Source organism: Panicum virgatum, chromosome 2K, assembly GCF_016808335.1.
Source record: "Panicum virgatum strain AP13 chromosome 2K, P.virgatum_v5, whole genome shotgun sequence".
NCBI classification, from domain to species: Eukaryota; Viridiplantae; Streptophyta; class Magnoliopsida; order Poales; family Poaceae; genus Panicum; species Panicum virgatum.
This window is the reverse complement of record NC_053137.1, coordinates 50,360,358-50,382,632: the sequence shown is the minus strand read 5'-3', so window position 1 is coordinate 50,382,632 and position 22,275 is coordinate 50,360,358. Positions and strand designations below refer to the sequence as shown.

At 42.4% G+C, this 22,275-nt stretch overlaps 2 protein-coding genes across 2 annotated transcripts; both read left to right on the top strand.

Moving 5' to 3' along the window:
* The first annotated feature begins 678 nt into the window (after positions 1 to 678).
* LOC120683152 (beta-glucosidase 30-like) lies at positions 679 to 6,195 on the top strand. Its single transcript, XM_039965184.1, has 8 exons — positions 679 to 851; positions 2,849 to 2,915; positions 3,245 to 3,303; positions 3,435 to 3,510; positions 3,640 to 3,717; positions 4,545 to 4,632; positions 4,757 to 5,481; positions 5,618 to 6,195. The coding sequence occupies exons 1-8, from the start codon at positions 726 to 728 to the stop codon at positions 5,908 to 5,910; spliced, it is 1,512 nt and encodes a 503-aa protein (XP_039821118.1). The 5' UTR covers positions 679 to 725; the 3' UTR covers positions 5,911 to 6,195.
* Positions 6,196 to 18,457: 12,262 nt separating this feature from the next.
* On the top strand, positions 18,458 to 21,392 carry LOC120683142 (ETHYLENE INSENSITIVE 3-like 3 protein). Its single transcript, XM_039965174.1, has 3 exons — positions 18,458 to 18,668; positions 18,984 to 20,911; positions 20,991 to 21,392. The coding sequence occupies exon 2, from the start codon at positions 19,106 to 19,108 to the stop codon at positions 20,903 to 20,905; it is 1,800 nt and encodes a 599-aa protein (XP_039821108.1). The 5' UTR covers positions 18,458 to 18,668; positions 18,984 to 19,105; the 3' UTR covers positions 20,906 to 20,911; positions 20,991 to 21,392.
* Positions 21,393 to 22,275: the final 883 nt, after the last annotated feature.

Below are 22,275 nucleotides of genomic sequence, written 5' to 3'. Positions count from 1 at the left end.
GCGAGCAGTAGGCCGCCGTGTTGCAGACCAGGGCGGTACCATCGACACACCTCCCCATCTCCACTGCGACCGCACCACTTGGTCGGGCCAACGCTCTATTTGGATGGACTAAAGTTAAATGCTAAATTTTAACATCTATTAGCACTCAAATTTTCTTCTAACGATTTGAGTCTTGGTTAAAATTTAGGCCATCTTATTAGCATTTATATTTGGATAGAGTAGTGTTAAAATTTAGTGCTTTAGGGCATTAGCACCTAGATCCAAACAGTATGTAAGGCTCTGTTTGGACCAAATGCAAGTGAGTGAAGGTGCTAAACTTTAGCATTAGTATATCCAAATAAGAGTGCTAATAGGATGAGCTAGAGTTTGATCAAGACTTGAAAATTTTAGTAAAAATACAAGTGGTAATATATGCTAAAATTTAACACTTAACTTTAACTCATCTAAACAGACTCTGTCTCGCTCTCCACGTGCAGACGTGCAGTACATGAATCCTCTCAGTACTTAAGTCCATGGAGTCATGTTCCCTCTATTATATTATAGGAAAAAAATGCTAGGCGTGATACTTGAAAGAGAAGGGCAAAGAAATCGTTTTTGGGACAGCAGGGAGATGCATGGGCCTTGCTGCCGTTCCCTCTACAAATAGCGCTCGGAACTGATGACAGTCCTGGCACCAACAATTCCGGCTCCGATCCAGTTCTTCGGAAACGGGTCCTGGAACCGGCATGGCGAGGCGGGTCCTCTCCGCGCTCCTTCTCGCAGCCCTGGCGTGCGACGCCGCGTTCGCCAAGTTCGGCAGGCACAGCTTCCCCGAGGGCTTCGTCTTCGGCGCCGGCTCCGCGGCGTACCAGGTGATCGATGATCGGTGCTCATTCCTGATCCCTGCCACTACGAAGAAAACGATTTGTAGGAGCGTCTAATTTTTTTTTCAAAAACAGACTAAAATTTTATCCGTTACTACAAATATAACATGATTATTATAGTATCCGACCCGCCTCTATAAAAATATCCGACCCGCCTCTATAAAAATATTTTTAGAGGAAGAGTCACCCCTCATCTGCCCTAAAAATAAGTGGCATATTTGTGACACCCCGGCCCAGGGCTTAATAGGATTAATAGAATACTCATACCAACAAGTTGCAACTTCTTTTCTGAAAGCCGGTCTCCAAAAAACTCCGAGGTTAAGCGTGCTTGGCCCGGAGAAATTTGGCGATGGGTGACCGACCGAGAAATTTGGGGATGCTTGACCGGAAAGCAGCCAGATGTAAGCGGGCCCGGCCTCGGGGAGGCGGGACGTTACAGAATGGTATCAGAGCCGACTCTCGCGGTCTCCAAAGAACTCCGAGGTTAAGCGTGCTTGGTCCGGAGAAAAATTTGGGGATGGATGACCGACTGGGAAGTTCTTCCCGTGTGCGCATGCTTGGCCCGGAGAAATTTGGGGATGGGTGACCGACCGAGAAGTTCTTCCCGTGTGCGCACGAGTGATGACAAAGTGTGCAAAAAAGACTGGTGTTGGTCTGTGAGGACAGTCTATATCCTAGAAAGCAGCCAGATGTAAGCGGGCCCGGCCTCGGGGAGGCGGGACGTTACAATATCTAAGGGGCGAGTCACGCCAGGCCCGCCCCTAAAAATAGTGGCATTTGTAGGGACGGGCTCATTAATCCCTAAAAAAATATATTTATAGAAATGGATGGCATGACCCGCCTCTACAAATAGTTCTATAAAAAAATCATAATTTTTTTATATGATCTCGGATGAAATTAAACTTTATATCAAAAATATAGAGAATGACAAGATCTAAAACTTTGTAGTTGATAACTTTTTTCATTTAATGTCATTTGGTGGTCCAAAAAATTATTATTAGTTCTCTAATAGCTATAACTATATAGTATCTCATATAACTCAAGTCATATTTGAGGTTTCCACAATCTTAACCTTTATATGCACTAAATATACTTGATATATTTTTTGTTTCTATAGTTCACAATAATCATAGTGTAGAAGTTTCACATTTTTTTTAATTTGCACTAATTGAATCAGCTACAATCTTTATCCGAGATAGAACTGGATGCGTGGGGATGAATGGAGAAAAGCTTTGACGTCTAGGGTTAATATACTCAGGTCATCCAATCACGAATGGTCGTGATATAGTTGGTTATTACCTGATCTTACGGTCATAGGTGTTTTAATCACAACGTGGGAGACTCCAAAAATAAAGAAAAATCAGATGAATTAGTAAGAAATGACGGTTAGCAAATATACTTCCTATCCAATTCCTATCAGTAAGTGTTGCCCTGACGGTGATTCTTAGACCCGTTGGCCACCTCTATATGTTGCCGACGGTGATGAGTGAACTGCCGGGAATTTCAATAGTTTGCCAACGGTGACTACAAAACTATAAGGCACTAAAATAACTGTCGGCCATTTGTATAATACCCGAAGGTGATTAGCTGCACGGTTGGAAATATAAAAACAGTTGGCCATTGCTACGTTTCCATCAGGCTGTCGCTAATTTGTGGTAGCTCTCGGCCAAAGTTGCCAAAATTAGAATTCTAGTAGTGTTGTTTTTCGATTGTATGTAAACAATTAAATGAATTTTCAGATAAAATAGAAAAATATTTTTAAGGGCGTGTGATGGCATCACCCGCCCCTAAAAATGCATTTGTAGGGGTGGGTGATGGCGTCACCCGCCCCTACAAATCAATTTCTGAGTTAATATAAAAGAATATCATATGTCATAAAGTCACAAGTGATTATATAATATGGTGGTAAAGAAAGTACGTATGCTCGAGACTTGAGGTAGACGATTCGAATCACATGTGATGCAAGTGTAATTTTTTATTTGCAGTACGAGGGTGCCTACAAGGAAGGAGGCAAAGGTCCCAGCGTGTGGGACATCTTCAGTCACATACCAGGTCTCTATGAATTTATTTACATGAGTTGCTTGAAAAAAAATTATTTACATGCACTCTCAGTTCTCTCTAGTAGTCTCTGCATGTCTGAAATATGAGCTACTGAAAGTGGTCGTATACTGGTACTGAGTAGCTGACATGCCGAAAAATTGCCAACGGCTGCCAGTAGGGGTGGTAAAGGGCCCAACATTTTGAATTAGAAAATCTAAGGATCGGGCCCTAAAAGGACCGGGCTCTAAACATATGTATTTTTGAACTAAAAATTTTAAGGGCTTTATTGGACTGTGAAGAGGCCACTAGGGCCATGGCCCATTACCACCCCTAGCTGCCAGGTAAAATCAAGAACAATGATACTGGCGATGTAGCGGATGACTTCTACCATCGATACAAGGTGATTGCTTGGAATACTTCTTATTATTAGCTCCGATCGGATCGGTCATTTTGACATTTCTGAATCGAGCGATATATATTTATTAGTAGTATGAGCTAACGATTGGTAAATGGAATCTGACCAATTTGCAGGAGGACGTGAAGCTCCTCAAGGACATGAACATGGATGCCTTCCGGTTCTCAATTGCCTGGACCAGGATCCTGCCAAGTGAGTACATACTGAATTGTTGTACTAATGACGAGCCTCGAACACACAATAAGCTCCATCTGGATCACTAAGTTTCTTCGCTTTGAGTTGTGTGTCACCACGTGCTTTTTCTTTGCATTGCTGCTGCAGCTGGCTCCCTGAGCGGAGGAATCAACAAGGAAGGGGTGGCCTTCTACAACAACCTCATCAACGAGGTCATAGCAAATGGTAGCCGATCAATTAACTAATTGTCCGAGTCATCCATGCAGTTTATTATGTATATAAATTATTAACTTACTAGCCTATCAATCCATGCTTCCACACGAACTAATTAAATTTAATATAAAATAAAACTTATAGCTAATAATTATATTTATCTATCTCATACCCTTTTTTATCTATTACATATTCTAAAATACATATTTATTATTATCTAGTCGCAATAGATTTCATTTTGGGTCTCCATATGTGTTCGATATATATTTAATTGAAACATTTGGTATTCTTATCTCTTCCATCACACATAAATACATGGTGACACATATCGAGTAATATTTTCATAAACAATAATATAAATAATATATTAATAATGATAGAAATAGTGATTTACAATTTTATATTGCTGATTTTTAATATTTTGTTATAATTATATAATTTGGATTCAGATTTGGGGTTACTTTAACTTTTAGTAATGATATAATTTATATGCAAAAATTAAGGGTTATTTGCTTTCTTTTTATAATAGCATATGTGGGTAATTTACACGACGATTAGTTGTTTACTTTAGATTTTTATAATGACAGAAGTGTGTAATTAGATACATATATTTTGGAGGTTATTTTAGTCTATTTTTATAATGGCATATAAGAATAATTTATTTAGAAAAAAGGATCATGTTTTTTATTTTTATGAGAATACTAGAATTTCTCTATTTTTAGAAAGTCCATCTAAGATTCTCCATGGCTTCGCGTGGAGACTTAAAAAAATATGATTGAGTGATTGTACGATTCTCAACGATGACACCAACATAATTTTTTTTACTAATCTCGTGATAGGGCTGAAGCCATTCGTCACCATCTTCCACTGGGACACACCCCAGGCCCTCGAGAGCAACTACAAGGGCTTCCTCAGCGAGAACATCATGTATGTGCCTGCTACGTGTCATCTACTTTTGAGTGGCACGTGTCACCGGGCAGTTGCTTCTTGTGTCCAAAAATAAAGAAGAAAACTTTGCTCACTACATTACTACGTTCACTGTGCTGTGCAGCCAGGACTACGTGGACTTCGCGGAGGTGTGCTTCCGCGAGTTCGGCGACCGCGTCAAGTTCTGGACCACTTTCAACGAGCCCTGGACGTACTCGTCCATGGGGTACGGCACCGGCGCCCACGCCCCCGGCCGGTGCTCGCCGTTCATCTCCCGGTCCTGCACCCCCGGCGACTCCGGCCGCGAGCCCTACGTCGTGACGCACCACATCCTCCTCGCCCACGCCGAGGCCGTGGCGCTGTACCGCGCCAAGTACCAGCCGGCGCAGCGCGGCCAGATCGGCATCACCGTGGTGACCAACTGGTACGTGCCCAGCACCGACACCCTCGCCGACCGGAGGGCCGTGCAGCGCAGCCTGGACTTCATGTACGGCTGGTTCCTCGACCCCATCGTGCACGGCGCGTACCCGGGCACCATGACCAGCTTCCTCGGCGACCGGCTGCCGCCGTTCACGCCGGAGCAGATCAAGCTGGTCAAGGGCTCCTACGACTTCATCGGCGTCAACTACTACACCAGCGACTACGCCTCCGCCGCGCCGGCGCCCAACGGGCCCCAGCAGTCCTACGCCACCGACATCCGCGCCAACACCTCTGGGTTCCGCGACGGCGTGCCCATCGGCCCGCCGGAGTTCGTGCCCACCTTCTTCAACTCCCCGGCCGGCCTCCGCGAGCTCCTGCTCTACACCGCCCGCCGGTACAACAACCCCGTCATCTACATCACCGAGAACGGTATGCGATTATTGATCGACCTGCTGCCGCCGCGATCGATCAGCTCTCGATCCATTGCAGAACGAACGCGCCATGGATTGATATGCTCTAATTAACCTGCTCTACTACTCCGTCGCCGTCGTCGTGTGTGCCGCAGGCATCGCCGAGGAGAACAGCGCGCGCATCCCGCTCAGGAAGGCGCTCAAGGACGGGCACCGGATCACGTTCCACTCGCAGCACCTGCAGTTCGTGAACCACGCCATCAAGAACGGGGTCAACGTCAAGGGCTACTTCACCTGGACCTTCATGGACTGCTTCGAGTGGAGCGACGGCTACCTCGACCGCTTCGGCCTCATCTTCATCGACCGCCTCAACGGCCTCAAGCGCTACCGCAAGCAGTCCAGCTACTGGATCGAGAGCTTCCTCAAGAGGGAGGAGACGCACTACTGATGATCATCAGCTGAGCTCCATCGCCGGCTTTGATCAGCTGGTGCTGCGTCGTCGTTGCCGCGCCCGAGAATGGGTGTGATTGTGGGGCCGGGAATTTAGTAATTTTCGGAGAGTGATTACTGTCTGCTGCTGCCTGTATTTTGTTTGCTTGGTGTCGCTGAGGGCCCAGTAAGGGGAAATAAAGCTCTGGCCGAGCTCGTTTATTACCAGTTCAATTGGGTAATGTAATTCAATTCTTCTGAAGCAAAATAAACCAACACGTGCTGTCTGCGCATGTTTCCATCAGAACACATCGTTTTCACATCTCCTATACTGCAAGCGCCAGAAATTTTAAAATATTTTAGTCCTTGTTCGGTTGTAAGAGACTTTATGGGGATTAGAGAGGTTTGGGAGGGATTAATTCTCCTCTCAATTCCTTCCGATCCTCCTCAATTCTCTTGTGGAGGGGATTAATCGAACAAGACCTTTGTTGATCATGTGAACAGTTCAGAGTCGCACAATTAGGATGGGTCTTTCGATGGGCATGTTCGACAAGCGATTTGGCACTAGGAGGCCATTCGGGGGCAGACTAAGAGCAACTTCAAAAGCCTATTTAAATCTATTTAGTTAGGTACAAATAGAAAAAAAAAGATAAAATCTTGATCCAAGAGTAGCTATCTGTAACGGCTCGGCATCTACCCCTGCTCACTCGGCACACATGCCGACCGTGCTCAGCCTCGCTATCTCCTCCCGCGTCCTCCCCTTCCTCTTCTGGCGCCCTCCACACCCCCCCCCCCTCTAGCAGCTATGGCGAAGGAGCGGGCTCGCGGCCCTCGATGGTGGCGTGAGGTCCGAATCGGCGGCGACTGGTCCAAATCGGTGATGGCGGCGTTAGAGGTTGGCGGTGATGAGCTTGGCACGGACCCCGGCGGCGACGAGCTCAGCACAGACCCAGGCAGCAGTGAGCTCGGGGTGGAGGCGGGCGACGACGGGCTCGGCACGGACCCTAGCGGCAGCGAGCTCGGCCCGGAGGCGGGCGGGCCGGCGATCTTGGCATGGACCCCAGTGGCGGCTCACATGGCACGGAAGCCAAAATTCTTAGTTGGCGCTCGTGCGTTGGGACCCGTAGCAGCGATCACCTCATATTAGTCAAGCTTCTTTACTCCACTTTCCCTTTTTGGTGTCTGCACATTGTTGTCCGTGCGCCATCTCTTCCGTGCTGCTTTTACTTTCCCCGAGCTGTTTAACGATTCCAATTCTCCCCTCCCCCGTCCACCACCGCCTTCATTTTTCTGAAATTTCTGCCAGCCCCAAAATCTACCACGCCGCTGCACCGCCATCTCCGTTAATGATTCTTTCTCGCGAGTGGGAGCGACGCCAGGAGCCAGGAGGGGATCCACGCGCGTCGATCTCGTCTCCCGGCGTCAGTGCTTCGTTCTCGCCGAGGGAAGGCACGGCGGGAGCAGCCCCAAATCTGCTAGAGCGAGGTCACACAGCGATTCGTTCTCGCCAAGGGGAAGGCGCGCCTGGAGAGAGGTAGGGATCCACATGCGCGTCGATCTCGCTGGCGATTCGGGGTCATCCTCGCCGGAGGGATCGGCGCACCGTGAGCGAGGGCGGGATCCACCAGAGAAGGAACGAGCAGGGAGATCCCGCGCCCGGCGGTTACCGCGCCGTCAGTTCCCTCACCGCTCCAGGAGGTCAATAATCTTAGTTGGCAAGGGTGCATTTTTTTTTATAAGTTTGGGATGCCCCCGTTGAGCTACTGTATGCACACATATTTCAGATTTTCAATAAACCAAGCTCTTTTTGTTCATGTTCTTTTTCTGTGTATTGAGTGAAAATGCTCTAAATATATGTTTTCCAAGTGTATGGATTTATAGTTTATATATTTATGATTTTAAAGTTAGATATGTAAATAGGTATCTAACCAACATGTATGAAGTTTCTTATTTAGCCTCAGATAAAATTTAGTTAAAAGTTTCTAACATGTCCAAATAAAGTTTTGACACACGGAGCACAAATTTTGAAATGTGCTACTACAAATTTCCTACATTTGTGGATTTAAAGTTCGAAACTACAACGATTTGGATCCGGATGTATAAAGTTTATAATGTGATAGTAGAAATTTACAATAAATTAGTAGAAAGTTCAGAATTTCAGACTCAAAGTTAAGAATTACAAAGTTTTTTTAGATCTTTTTTTTGAGATGTTTGAAACATATTAATAGAAACTCTTGAAAATTATTAAACTGCAACTTTTAGAGTTAGTTTTGTAAAATATTTTTAACCAGTGTTTTTCAAAGTTCCAGAATTCAAAGTGCAAAGTTACCAAATTTTGAATGTAAAGTATTCAAATGATGGGAAAAGCTGGATTTGTCAAAAGTTTTTAAATATATCATTTGAAACTTTTTCATATCCAATCTCAAATATTTTTAAAAAGTTTTTCAATATATAGAGTACAAAGTTTGTAACATGCTAGCACAAAATTCTTTGATGTAGGATTCTAAAGTTTTTGGATTGCAAAGTTTTGAATCTAGGTGTATAAAGTTTATAATCTGCCTGTAGAAAGTTCATTAAATTTAGATTCAAGGTGTGGATATACGAAGTGTTTTGGATCTTTTCTGTATCATAATGCTTGAACCTTTTTTTCATTCGGGGCTTTTTTTTGCCTGAATTTAGTGTGGAAAGGTTTGGAATTACAAAGTTGTGGATTCTGGCGTATAAAGTTTGAAAACTTATTAGCACAGAGTTTTTGAAAACATAATGATAGGGGGCATTCTAATCCCCCCATGAATTCATAAATTCACTTAAGTCCTTTATTTCAGTGTATTGAGTCAAAATGCTATGAATATTTGTTTTCCAAGTCAATGGTCTTATAGTATATATATTCATAATTTTAAAGTTACATATGTAAATAGGTATGATGATATCTAATCAATATGTATGGAGTTTCTTATTTACCCCTCAGATAAAATTTAGTAAAAAATTTCTAACATGCCCGTATAAAGTTTTGATGCATGGAGCACAAAGTTTGAAATGTGCTACTGCAAATTTCCTGCAGTTGTGACTGTAAAGTTTGGAACTACGAAGTTTTGGATCCGGGGTGTATAAAGTTTATAATGTGATAGTACAAATTTACAATATAATAGTAGAAAGTTTATTATTTTGAACTCAAAGTTAAGAATTACAAAGTTTTAGACTTTTTCCGAAATGTTTTGAACTGCAACATTTGGAGTTAGTTTTGTAAAATACTTTTACCTAGTGTTTACAAAGTTCCAGAATTCAAAGTGCAAGTTACCAAATTTTGAATGCAAAATTTTCAAATGATGTTGAAAGCTGGACTTGTCAAAAGATTTTAAATATACCATTTGAAAAAAAATTTATATCGAATCTTAAATATTTTTATAAAGTTTTTCAATATACAAAATACAAAGTTTGTAACATGTTAGCATAAAACTTTTGGATGCAGGAGTCTAAAGTTTTTGGATTAGAAAGTTTTGAAGGTGTACAAAGTTTATAATTTGCTTGTAGAAAGTTCATTAAATTTAGATTCATGGTGTGGATATACGAAGCTTTTGGATCTTTTCATAGCATAATATTTGAATCTTTTTCTCATTCTAGGGTTTTATTCCCCAATTTTAGTGTGCAAAGTTCTTGAATTTAGTGTGAAAAGTTCTGGAACTAAAAAGTTCATGACTCCAGCGTATAAAGTTGGAAAACATGTTAGCACAAATTTTTTGAATTTTTACAGTGCAAGAGTTTGAACTAAAGTTTTGTATTTGGGAGTACAAATTTCTATGTCTAAAAATACAAAGTTTGTTATATGCTGCTAGTAAGTTTCAGATATAGTACAATAGGAGTTGGAATTTTTTCTACCTTTTTCTTTGCTGCACACAACTGCGATAGCGGTATATTTGTTACGAAACTCATGTAAAGCCACGATGGTGACAAGCAACACCTGTTCAAACCAGTGAGTATACCTTTTTCTTATCCGTCTCTATTTTTTTTCATGGTTCATGAGTAGTCAAAATATATTTATTTATTCAAATATCATAGTTTCATATTCTAAAATTTTGGTACTATAACAATTTATTAGTGTGCTAGTATAAAGTTTATAGTTTCAGATTTTAAAGTTTTGGGGTAAACAAAAAATTATTATGTGCTAGTACAAATCTCATAATGTGCTAGTACAAAGTTCATAGTTTTTTGGCTTTCAAAGTTTTTATGGCCTCAAGCTTTATTACTATGGTACTACAAAGTTCATAGTTTCGTATTTGAAAGTTTTTTTGGAGCTGCAAACTTTTATTGCTGTGGTACTACATATTTCAAAGTTTTTGGGAAGCTAATAAAATTTATTTATATGATAGTAATAAGTTTATGGCTTCAGGTTCAAAAGTTTTCAAACTAATAAGAAACTATTACTGTAGTACAAAGTTTATAGCTTCAACTTCAAATTATTTTTAGAACTACAAACCAAGTTGCATTTTCTTTTTCCTTTATATTCCTACTGACCAAGTACGACACACTTGTGGAGATAAAAAAATACTAAATATGCATGTAAGTTTATATGTGGATATCTTTTTAGCTCACTTTTTAAAACATATTTTAACAGATGAGCAGTTATAAGAAAAGACGTTGGATAAAGAATATGGACGTGATGTTTATTCTATGTTGGAGAATAACAGCCCGCAAATGTTCTTTTTTTTATTTTTTATACTCATATACGCCTAAACATGAGATGTTGGAGTTTTATTTTATATTTTTATCAAATATTGCATCTTTTTTTTTCTATTTTCTCAATCTTCTTTTTGCTTAGTTCTACATGCATATGGATGTGAAACCCTCCGCCCATTCACTCACCTACACATCCGTTGTCCCGAAAAAAGAAAGAAGAATGAGTAGAAGGCAGAGTATAGCACGAAACTAGCAAGTCAAATGCTTATTCGCTAGTTGTAAGGATCGATGGACCAAGAGGGGGGGTGAATTGGGCCTTTTTCAAATTCCTAAAACAAAGTAAAGCAACCTTAACCTATGCAAAACTAGTAAGGCTCAATTCACCAACCGGCTAGCTAAGCAAATTACACAAGCTTACAAAGATACAACTAGATATTAAACTAAGCAAGGTAGAGCTAAACTATGATATCTAAGGTCAAGCACATGAATAATTGCATGAAAGTAAGTGCTTGAAAGTAAGGAGTGGGCAAGAGACAACCGGATTTTTTTTCCCGTGGTGTCGATGTGTTGGCACACACCCCTAATCCATGTTGTGACACTCACTAAAAGTCTTGTCACCTCCCAAGTCACCGAGACGAGGGCGCTCACTAAGAGTCTCCGTTCACCATCCCGGCGTGGTGGAGCTCAAGCCACGTACAAACTTCTTCAGGCTCCCACAATCTTTGGCAAGCTCCGGAAGAAACACCTTCAATCACCAAGATCGCCTAGGTGCTGCCAATCACCAAGAGTAACAAGCTAGGGCCTTCACTTGAGCAAGAACCGATCACCAAGAACGGATGCACACAAGCTTCTCTCTACTCAAGTCCTTAGTCTTGCTTCTTGATTGATTGAATGAACAAATATGTGGAAGATGAAGCTCAAGGTGGCTCTCAACAATGTATGAGTGTATGAATGTGTCCTGGTGTTAAGAGTATGCAAAATGACCCATTGGAGGGGTATATATAGGCAGCTTACACGAATAGAGCCGTTGGAGAAAAGCTGCCAGAAAACTGCATAGCGCCGGTTAATCCGACGTACCTCCAATAGTCAGCGTCGGTTTAACCGATGAATGTAAACTGCCCTTTCTGAAAACTAGCCGTTACAACTTGGGCAGATTAACCGACGTATCATCGGTTTAACCGGTGAGTGTAGTTGTCCACTGATCAACTGAAAAACCAAGTCTCTGGACAACTGCACCGACATTAACTTAAAACCATCGTCGGTTTAACCGGTGAGTACAACTTCTGAATTTCTTTGAAAAACCATCTCACTGGTCAATTGCACCGACGTCTCAATTCAAACAGCGTCGGTTTAACCGGTGTATAGAACCTTGAAACACACTGGAAAAACCAAATCTGGACAGATGCACCGACGTTAAATTCAAACACGTCGGTTTAACCGGTGTATTGACTTGTCCAGACTCTGCCGACTTCGTTTAACCGACATATAGAAAAATGAAAGCGTCGGTTAAACCGGTGTTAAAGACTTTTTCTGATTTTGCCTTTTCTGTTTTGAGTCTTGAATGAAATCCAAATATTCTTGAGATATAAGTTGAAAACCACTTATTTGAACTTCTAGGAACCTGAGTGACCATAGTGTGCATGCATTTTTGATTTACCATGTCCATGCTCAAGTTACTTGGCCTTAACCCCTTTTAATAGTGTGATCACTACAAAACTATAAAACCTATACTAACCTAAGTGTCCTTCTCAACCTTATGACACTTAGGACTAGAAAGATCCTTAGTCTTGACATATAATTGAGTTGAATACCGAGATCGCCTTTTTGAATAATGAAATTGAGGGGCCTCTTTTGACATATGACCAAATGAGTGATAATGATTTATTAAGCTGCACAAACTCATTAGTCACAATAATGGTTGTCATTAATCACCGAAACATACCTTGAGGGCCTAGATGCTTACACTAGTACTAGTGACACTGCACGTCCGCTACTTGCTAGTTGCAGTGCTCGTTCGTCACTTTGTCATCGTGGCGCACGATCGCCAAATAGTGCCCCCCACCCCCATGGAAGCTCGGTATGGAAGCGGACGGGAGGTGCATGAGGATGGATGGGACACTGACAGCCGGGTCGACAGAACAGAGAGTATATAGAGTATATGAAGAGTGGGATTTTAGGTAGGCTGTTGGTTCTCCAACCCTTTGACTAACTTTTTATTTGTTTACCTAGTCTTTTACCTAGCCATTTAGGTAGAAATTTTACTTTTAAGGGGTGTTTGGTTCATAGCCACACTTTGCCACACCTAATTTTAGATAAGTTTGACCATGTTGGTTCATAGCTCCACATGTTATAGCCATTTAGTTTTTTAGATTACACATGAAATTTTAGATGGAAATAGGCATTTCGTAAACTGAGGGTCCACCATATTTGGACAACATTTGCGTGGATTATTCCTCTGTTGACTTGCGTTGGGCTGACTGCTGAGACATGAAGCCCGAGCAGTTTGTTTTGGCGACCAGTTCGCCGGCCCAGTGCCTCCGAGCCAAACACGGCCCAGCCTGCCTCTTTCACAAGATAGCGCGAAGGCCCATCTCTGACTGAGCTGGGCTGGGTCCGCAACAGTACCTTGAACCTGGACGCCTTTTGACGTGAGGTGGTCTACGTTCAGCTTTTTTCATTTTTATATTTAAAAAAAAATTTCAAAAATATATGTCGAATAGGGAAATTTTTAAAAATGTGTGCATGTCGCCCATCGCCCATACAATTGGCGACTGGACCTAAATATAAAAAAAATTTTACATTTAGGTTCTCGCGCCCAGGGCGCATTAAACAGTAAATTTGTAAAATCGATATAAAATCATAGAAAAAATCGGAAAAATACAAACTCAACTGTTATGGATTCTATTAAATAATATCTACAACTTTTGTTACATAAAGTTTTTCATTTTATCAATGTATCTAAATCAAGAAAAATAGTTCTTGTACCTAGAAAAATCTGAAATAATTCATTTGGTCTAGTTGTGCTTATCTAAAATTGACCAAATTTTTTTATAGCTCTTAGAAAATAAAATAATGGTACTGTAAAAGTTATGGCTTCTAATACTTAGCATAGCAGCATGGATAAATAACCCATTTAAACTAGACATATTGCAAGATCTAATTTAAAAACTTATTCTAGAAATGTTTTATGGGCCTACCAATTTTGTAAATGTCTATGCTCACCATATGCAACACTCTGGCCAAACATGACATGCATCCAAAGGATGGATCTTGAGATTTAAATAAAAGTGCATTAAACTGGTATTTAAAATAGAGCAAAATACATTGATCAAATGAAAAACTTTATGTCACAAACATTGTAGATCTTGTTTCATAAAATCCATAACAGTTGAGTTTGTATTTTTTTGATTTTTCTACGATTTTATATCGATTTTACAAGTTCACTATTTAATACGCCCTGGGCGCCAGGACCTAAATGTAATTTTTTTTACATTTAGGTCCTGTCGCCAACTGGACGGGCGACAGGCACCCTGTCGCCCATTAGGGGGGCGACAGACACTCATTTTTTAAAATTTCCCTATTCGGCATATATTTTTGAAATTTTATTTTTTTAATATAAAAATGAAAAAAGCGCCCACGTTCAACGAACCTGCAGGTTTAGGGAACCTGGCCGAGCACCACTCGCCTGCCTGCCCGGAATAGCTATATAGCGCGCGCTACAAAAGCGCGAGCCATCGCCTGAAGCTGACGTCGGTGACCAATTCAGCCTTTCGCGGCCCATGTACGGCCCACTCGTGACTCCCTCCTCCTTCTCGCCGTCGTTTCTCCTCCGCTGCGTCGCTGCCGCCGCCGCTGCTCATGCCGCCGCCGCGGGTGACGTTTCAGGTTAGGGTTCGGGGTTCGGGGGGTTCGGATTTGGGGGTTCCGGGTGGGCGGTGGGCGGAGCGGACGCCGGCGGCCGGGGTGGTGGAGGGAGGCGGCGGAGCTTATGGTTCCAGGGTTGACGGGGGTGGGGGCGGCTCCATTGCTCGCCGGCGTTAGAAAAGAAGGTGGTGGGCGGGGAGGAATCGACCGGCGGTGGGTGGTGGTGTGTGGGCGGGCGGCGAGGCGGAGCGCCGCCGGTGGGGGTGGTGGACGCCGGCGGCCGGGCCAGGTCCCGGGTGGGGGCGTGGTGCCGGAGAGGTTGGGGCGCGGTCGAGACGGCGGCGGCGTCTCCAGCGGCGGGAGCCGCCAGAGACGGGCAGGGCGACGGCAGTGGCGGGGGTGGGAGCTCGTGGGTCTTCAGGTGATGGTTCCTCAAACCATCGCCTGAAGCGACACGCAACCACGTCCCTGCCTGCCTCCTCGCTTCATGCAAGACACGAACGCTAGTAAGGATGAAAACGGATGGAAAAATCACGTCCCGTCCGCCCGTATTTCTATATTTATCTTGTCTGTTTCCGTATTTACGGAAAAATACGAAAATGGAACGGGAAGCGGGAAGGGGTGTATCCCGCCCGTATTTACGGGATCCCGTTTTTAGCCGGGATAATCCCGTATTATTTCCATATTTATAAAATCCGAAAAAAATAATAGGCACATCATATATCCTCTCATGTTCCTCAATATTAATATATGTACTTCACGATTTAATCATAGGAAAAAGAAACATTGATCATATATTTGAAAAATAACTTATGTAAAGGAGTGTCTAGTGTTATATTCATGCAAGTGAATGGTGATTAAATAATAATATTTTTCGGTAGATTTTTTGGTTTCCGCCCGTTTCCATAACCGTTATATTCCGTTTCCGCTTCCGTACCCGGTGTTTCCGCTCCCACTCCCATTTTCTGTAATTAAAAACAGAAATGGAAATGATTGATGAATTTTCCTATCCGTTCTCGTCCTTTTCCATCCCTAAACGCTAGTACGCTACTGCCACAGCCCCTCCACACTGGCTCTTCGCTGCAGGCTCGGGCCGCCCATCTAGCCCATAGATTATCATCGTAGAGTAGCTCCAGTATCGCATTTGAATTGAAAAAGGGCAGTATTCGATTAGTTTTTTTAATCTCAAATTTTTACAGTATCAACTTCGAACATTTGATTACTAAGAATATTAGATGTGGATAACTGACAAAATTCATTCTAAAACCCCGAATGTAATTGCAAGACGAATCTTTTAAGTTTAATTGGGCCATGATTAGACAATATCGTACTACAGTAAACAACTTCTAATGACGAATTAATTAGGTTTAATAGATTCATCTCATGATTTCCCGTCCATCTATATTATTAGTTTTATAACTAGATTATGTTTAGTCCTAATCTTTAGTTGAAAATTGCTACAGTGAATTACGTCCAAATTTTTACAGGATGTAAACACACTCTAGTTCTGCACGGGTCGCTGCTGCCTGTAGTGTAAACATCATATTCTTGGACCCCACGTTAAATAAGAAATCACCTTTGTTTTTTTACCTGCTAGATGTTCCGCCTGTCACTGCACCATTGCCAGCATGTAGTGGCGAAGCTAGAGCGAATTGAAGGGGATATATTTGACTCGTGGATACATAAAGTTGAATTATGGAGGCTACAAATATAATAAAAAATTAAACATGATCACTGCTTTTCTACTTTTGGGGGTGCAAACTTTTTGGAGGGTGCATTAATTAGACTATAGCTTCGCCCCTGCCAGCATGCACATTTGAACCTACTTTCTCCGTTCTAAATTATAAACCATTTTAAAAAATTTGGAGAATCAAATCATCTTACAGTTTGACCAAAATTATAGAAAAAAATATAAAAATTTATGATATCAAATAGGTGCACTATGAAAATATAGCTAACAAAAAATTTAATGATACTTAATTGGTATCATAAATGTTATTATCTTGTCATATAAATTTAATCAAACTTAAAAAAATTTGACTCTCTAAAATTCTTGGAATGACTTATAATTTAGAACGGAGGGAGTATAGCTTTATATTTTTTTTTACTTTGCTGTGCTTGAATCATATTTGATAGTTGGAGTTCGATTTTAGCTTGCGACACGAGCATTCGACATCTCCAATCGTCGTGGTTCGCTGTTTTTGCCCATAGTTTGCTTTTACACGAATAGTGGAGCAAGTCTAAAATACTCCGTAGAAGAAGAAGAAGGCATGACTTCACTGCCGTGAGCTGCTGACATCTACTCCGGCACCTGCGCCGTTGCGCCGCAGCGGCGGACCAAGGATAGTGCGGCGGCGCTGAAAGTTCAATGGCTCTCTCGTCGAGCACTCGAGCAGCGGGACGCCCACGCGCACGAGAGGCGGTGCTGCGGCTGCGGGCGGAAAAGGCTCGGCGCACCTCGGGGGAACGGGGGATCATCGGCACGGGGGCGGAAAAGCGCAGCCGTGACTGGTGAGACAGAGAGCATCGCTGCTGCATCATCGCTGACTCGGGGAACCGGATCCTCGTGCGGGGAGGGGTGGAGGGGGGCACTCGTGTGGCCCCCCGCGCGGAGCGTGCGGCGAGAGATGCTCGCTCTCGGTCTGAATCGTCTGATGCTGATGCTCCGCGAGACCGCGACGATGGGCGCGCCGCGCGGTGCGGGCTAGTATATATCTGAAGGACGGTGATCAGGCCGTGGCCCTCTGAAGGTGAGAACTGACGGGGAGAATTTTGAATAAGTAACAAGCGTCAGAAGTCGAACATATGTTCTGTTTCCTTTCAGAAAAGGACGTATTATGTCCTTCCTGATTTGATAAAGAGAGGGAGAGAAGTCAGGATATTTGTAAACATTGCAGGTGTCTTCAGAAGTTTTGCAATCGCCTGCTTTTTCTTTTTTTTTTAAAAAAAACGGTGCAGCAAGTTTAGCACCGTTTTGTCCGCACTTTGAAATTTTTAGTGATAATTGTTTACATTCCTGGATTTGTCCCCTTTTGTGAATATGTGTTAAACTTTCCATACAAAGCCAGCTTTTACGAGGAATTGAACCTGTTTCAATTGAATTTATCCTCCTATGTCTCAAACCCTTGACTCAACAAGTCGATACTTGTCAAAATAATTAAAAAAAACAATGAGGAAGAGGTAAGCGTTTGACTTTGCGTATATTATATGATATGACATATCACAGTTCACATCATACCTTGACATACATATATCTCTCATCAACAAAATATAAATCTATGATTGACCGAATGAGAGCCATTTGACATCTATAATTATATTTTAAGTTTAGTTACAGCATACTGTGAAGTGGATAGTATGGCAACAAGATTACAGCAATATTATGGCTACTTGTGTGAATCACACTATAATATAGTGACAAAATCAATGATGTTTCAGGAGCATTTCGATAGAAATATCGTTACCACCTACTCCCTCCGTTCCAAATTAGAAGACTTCCAAAAATTTTTGGAGAGTCAAAGCAATTCCAAATTTGACCAAAATTATAGATAAAAATATAAAGATTTATGATATCAAATTGATGTATTATGAAAATATAACTAATAAAAAATCTAATAGTACTTAGTTTATATAATAAATGTTATTATTTTATCATATCAATTTGGTCAAACATAAAAAACTTTGACTCTTCAAGATATCGTTACTCGCTCCGTTTCAAAATATAGATTGTTTTGACTCTTTTAGATTCATAGTATTTGTTATGCACTTAGATATAACATATGTCTAGGTACATAGCAAAATATATGAATTAAAAAAATCAAAACGACCTATATTTTAGAATGGAGGGTATATTTTAGAACGGAGGGAGTATAATTTTTAACGGAGGGAGTAACCATCGTGATACATTTTTTTGTTTTTGAACTCGGGAGCCAACCGAGTTGGCGGCTCGTCCGCACGGTAGCGTACAGGAGAAACGGAGCAGAGGATCCACCGAATTACCCCACGGAGGCCTCGTGTTCGCTTTCGTCCATTCCTCCTGCTTGCCCCGTTTCTTCCTCCCGTCCTGCTTCCTTCCCTTTTTTTTTCTCACTTTCCATTCGACTCCCAAATCCGAAATAAATAGCGAGAAGAGAAACTTCTCCTCCATTCCCCGAGCAAATCCCCCCTTCACTCCAGCGAGATCAAATCCATTCGACGAGAATTTCTCGTCCATCGCCGCCCCTCCCTGCTCGCCGCCAGGTACGAAGCGATAGCCCCTCTGATTGCTGCTCTGATTAGGGTTCGTGTTCTCGGGGATTAGAGGTGGGGTAGGTGGGAGAATTTTGCGCTTAATCGTGTCCTCTCGTCGCCGTTTTTAGGGTTGGTTTCTGGTACGGATTAGTTTTGGCGCCTCAATACCGACGGTAGGGTCAAACGTGTGAGGTACGGATTCCTGTTTCGGGATGCAAAATTAGCAAATGGCTAGCGGAGTGGATGGAACTGTAGTGTTTCAACATTTCAGTCTGTTTTTGCCTGCAGTACTGACCGCATTTTTTTTTGGGCTTTGATTTATAGGGCCCAGGTTTCCGGTGCACAGGTTGCTGACCGCTGTGATCCTTTGTTGAATGGCATAGTGCAGCCTGCGACGGGAGGTTTGCTGGGTTTGATGTGATCGGGCTATCAAAGTGGTAGTTCTTATGGATCAACTTGCCATCCTTGCGACGGAGTTGGTTGACTCGTCAGATTTTGAGGTCGAGGGAATCCCGAACCTCACTGAGAATGATGTTAGTGACGAGGAGATTGAGCCTGAGGACCTGGCGCGGCGGATGTGGAAGGACAGGGTCAGGCTTAGGAGGATCAAGGAGCGGCAGCAGAAGCTTGCGCTGCAGCAGGCTGAGTTGGAGAAGTCGAGGCCGAAGCCGATATCCGACCAGGCCATGCGCAAGAAGATGTCGAGGGCTCAGGATGGGATCCTCAAGTACATGCTCAAGCTGATGGAGGTGTGCAATGCGCGTGGGTTCGTGTACGGGATCATCCCTGACAAGGGGAAGCCTGTCAGTGGTGCTTCAGATAATATCAGAGCTTGGTGGAAGGAGAAGGTCAAGTTTGACAAGAACGGGCCTGCGGCGATTGAGAAGTACGAATCTGAGAACTTGGTTTCTGCTAATGCGCAGAATGGTGGGATTAAGAACCAGCACAGCTTGATGGATCTCCAAGATGCCACTCTGGGCTCTCTACTTTCGTCATTGATGCAGCATTGTAATCCACCGCAGCGCAAATACCCTCTGGAGAAGGGCACTCCACCCCCATGGTGGCCTTCAGGGAATGAGGAGTGGTGGATTTCCTTGGGCCTTCCCAGCGGTCAAATGCCTCCTTATAAAAAACCACATGACCTTAAGAAGGTTTGGAAGGTTGGTGTGCTTACAGGTGTAATCAGGCACATGTCCCCCAACTTCGATAAGATCAAAAATCAAGTGCGCAAATCAAAATGCTTGCAGGATAAAATGACTGCAAAAGAGAGCCTAATTTGGCTCGGAGTTCTGCAGAGAGAAGAAAGGCTTGTTCACAGAATTGACAATGGTGTATCAGAGATTACTCACCACAGTTTGCTAGAAGACACAAATGGGGAAACAATCAGCAGCAGTAATGAGTATGATGTTGATGGTTTTGAGGATGCTCCTCTTTCTACATCATCTAAAGATGATGAACAAGATCTGTCTCCTGTTGCACAATCTGCTGAGGAGCATGTCCCGAAAAGAGGGAGGGAAAGGGCCTCCAATAAACGCCCTAGTCAGATTGTTCCTAGTAAGGCAAGGAGAAAAGAACCACCAAAGAGGAAAAGAGCGCGTCACAGCTCCACTGGTATTGAGCCTGATATACAAAGTGTTGATGATGCACCAGAAAACCCAAGGAATTTGATTCCTGATATGAACCAACTGGATCAAGTAGAAATCCAAGGCATGGCTACCCAGATTGTCAGCTTCAACCATGGGGGCACCACAAGTGAAGCTTTACACCACAGAGGAGACACTCAAGTACAGGTCCATCTTCCTGGTGCTGAGGGTAATGACTTCGATGGTGATCCAGCTGCAAACGCCACTCCTATAAGCATATACGTGGGAGGGCAGCATGTACCTTATCAAAATAGTGACAGCGCCAGGTCAAGATCTGAAAATAATCTGCCCAGCAGTTATCATACCTTGCCACCGAAACAATCACTTCCACTATCTATGATGGATCATCATGTGGTTCCCATGGGTGTCAGGGCACCTACTGATAACATTCCTTATGGTGACCATATACTAGGTGGAAATTCAACTTCTGTTCCTGGAGACATGCAGCAGCTTATAGATTTTCCTTTCTATGGTGAACAAGATAAGTTTGTTGGCAGTTCCTTTGAGGGATTGCCTTTAGACTATATCAGTATCAGTAGCCCAATCCCAGATATTGATGACTTGCTGCATGATGATGATTTAATGGAATACTTGGGAACATAACCTTAGGTAATTTCATTACATATCCTTTTCCTTGCTACTTATTTCTCTTTGATCATTTGGTTTATTATTTTCATTTCGTTTTCAGGTTAGGATGAGGTCGATAGCGTTTGTTTTTCATCCATTGTCTTGCCAGAATCATCGTCCTAACTTGAGTATGGAAGGCTAAACTTCTCAGTTTCCTGCCAATCTTGTTATTTGAGACCAATCATGTGTAGTATGCTGAGTGATGACCTGCATTCTTTGGCAATAATGTATTGTATAGAGACAGAGTTGAGAGTTGTACATTTGGAAGGTGAACATGGTCAGATAATCTCTGGCGAAGAAAGGAAATATTTTGTAATTTTAGAATCTTTGAGATATGAGCGTTTTGCTGTTCTGCATCCTCTCATTCTCTATGGCCTTTTGCCATCCACATAAACATCAGGAATCCAACACTGTATATACAATAAGGAATGAAAAAAAAAATCAGTTGAGGCACCCCTTTATATATCTTTCTTTTATGTTTGATTTCGTTGTACTAACAAAAGGCGTTGCAGTTGCAGTATAACAAAATCTCCACTGCTACTTCCATTTTCTGATTGTAGTTACAAAGCGGAAATTGTTGTTGCTACACTGTGCAAGAATAAAAATTTAAAACCACCTTTGCATATTACAGTTCAGAGGTATCTCAATGTAGTAGCAATTTATAGCCCCCTGAAAGTATATACAGTAGTCTTTGCTGACCATTTGGTGTGACTGTGGTACAGATTCAGTCTTTGTGAGAAGTTGCTTGCCACACTTGTGATTTTCAAAATTATACATGCAACAAAGCATCCAAATTTTAAATAAGAATTTTGAACACATAGTTTCTTGCGAGCTATATGTTTTACTAAAGGTCTTCGGTTTCTTATGTTGGAGACCTATATGTTTACACTTTTACTAGAGGTCTTCGAGACAGTTTTGTTTGCTGATTTCTGATTTCAGGCGTTGAGCACAAAAGTTTGGCATCGTACTCTCTGAGACTTATGCTGTCTCTAGGCGTCTTTTCTTCTATAATTTTTTGTCTTGTGACAAACAACATATTGTTAACCTTTTTTCTCTCTCTATTTGGCAAATCTTTTTCGGAAATTCTGCCATAGGACGCTTAAAGTGTGTGGTCTTAGGCCTCTTACTTCCTTGGGTTTATGCTCTGTATCTAGGTGCCTTCTTTTCTCCCATAATTTTCTTTTGTGATAAACAACATATAGTTCACCTTTTATTCTCTCTACTTGGTAAATTGTTTTTTAGGAAATTTTGCCACTGAACAATCAAATGTGTGACATTTGCTGAATTCACCAATCTGGGACCCCTATCAACAGTTTCTCCTTCATATAATGTGCCTGCACTATATC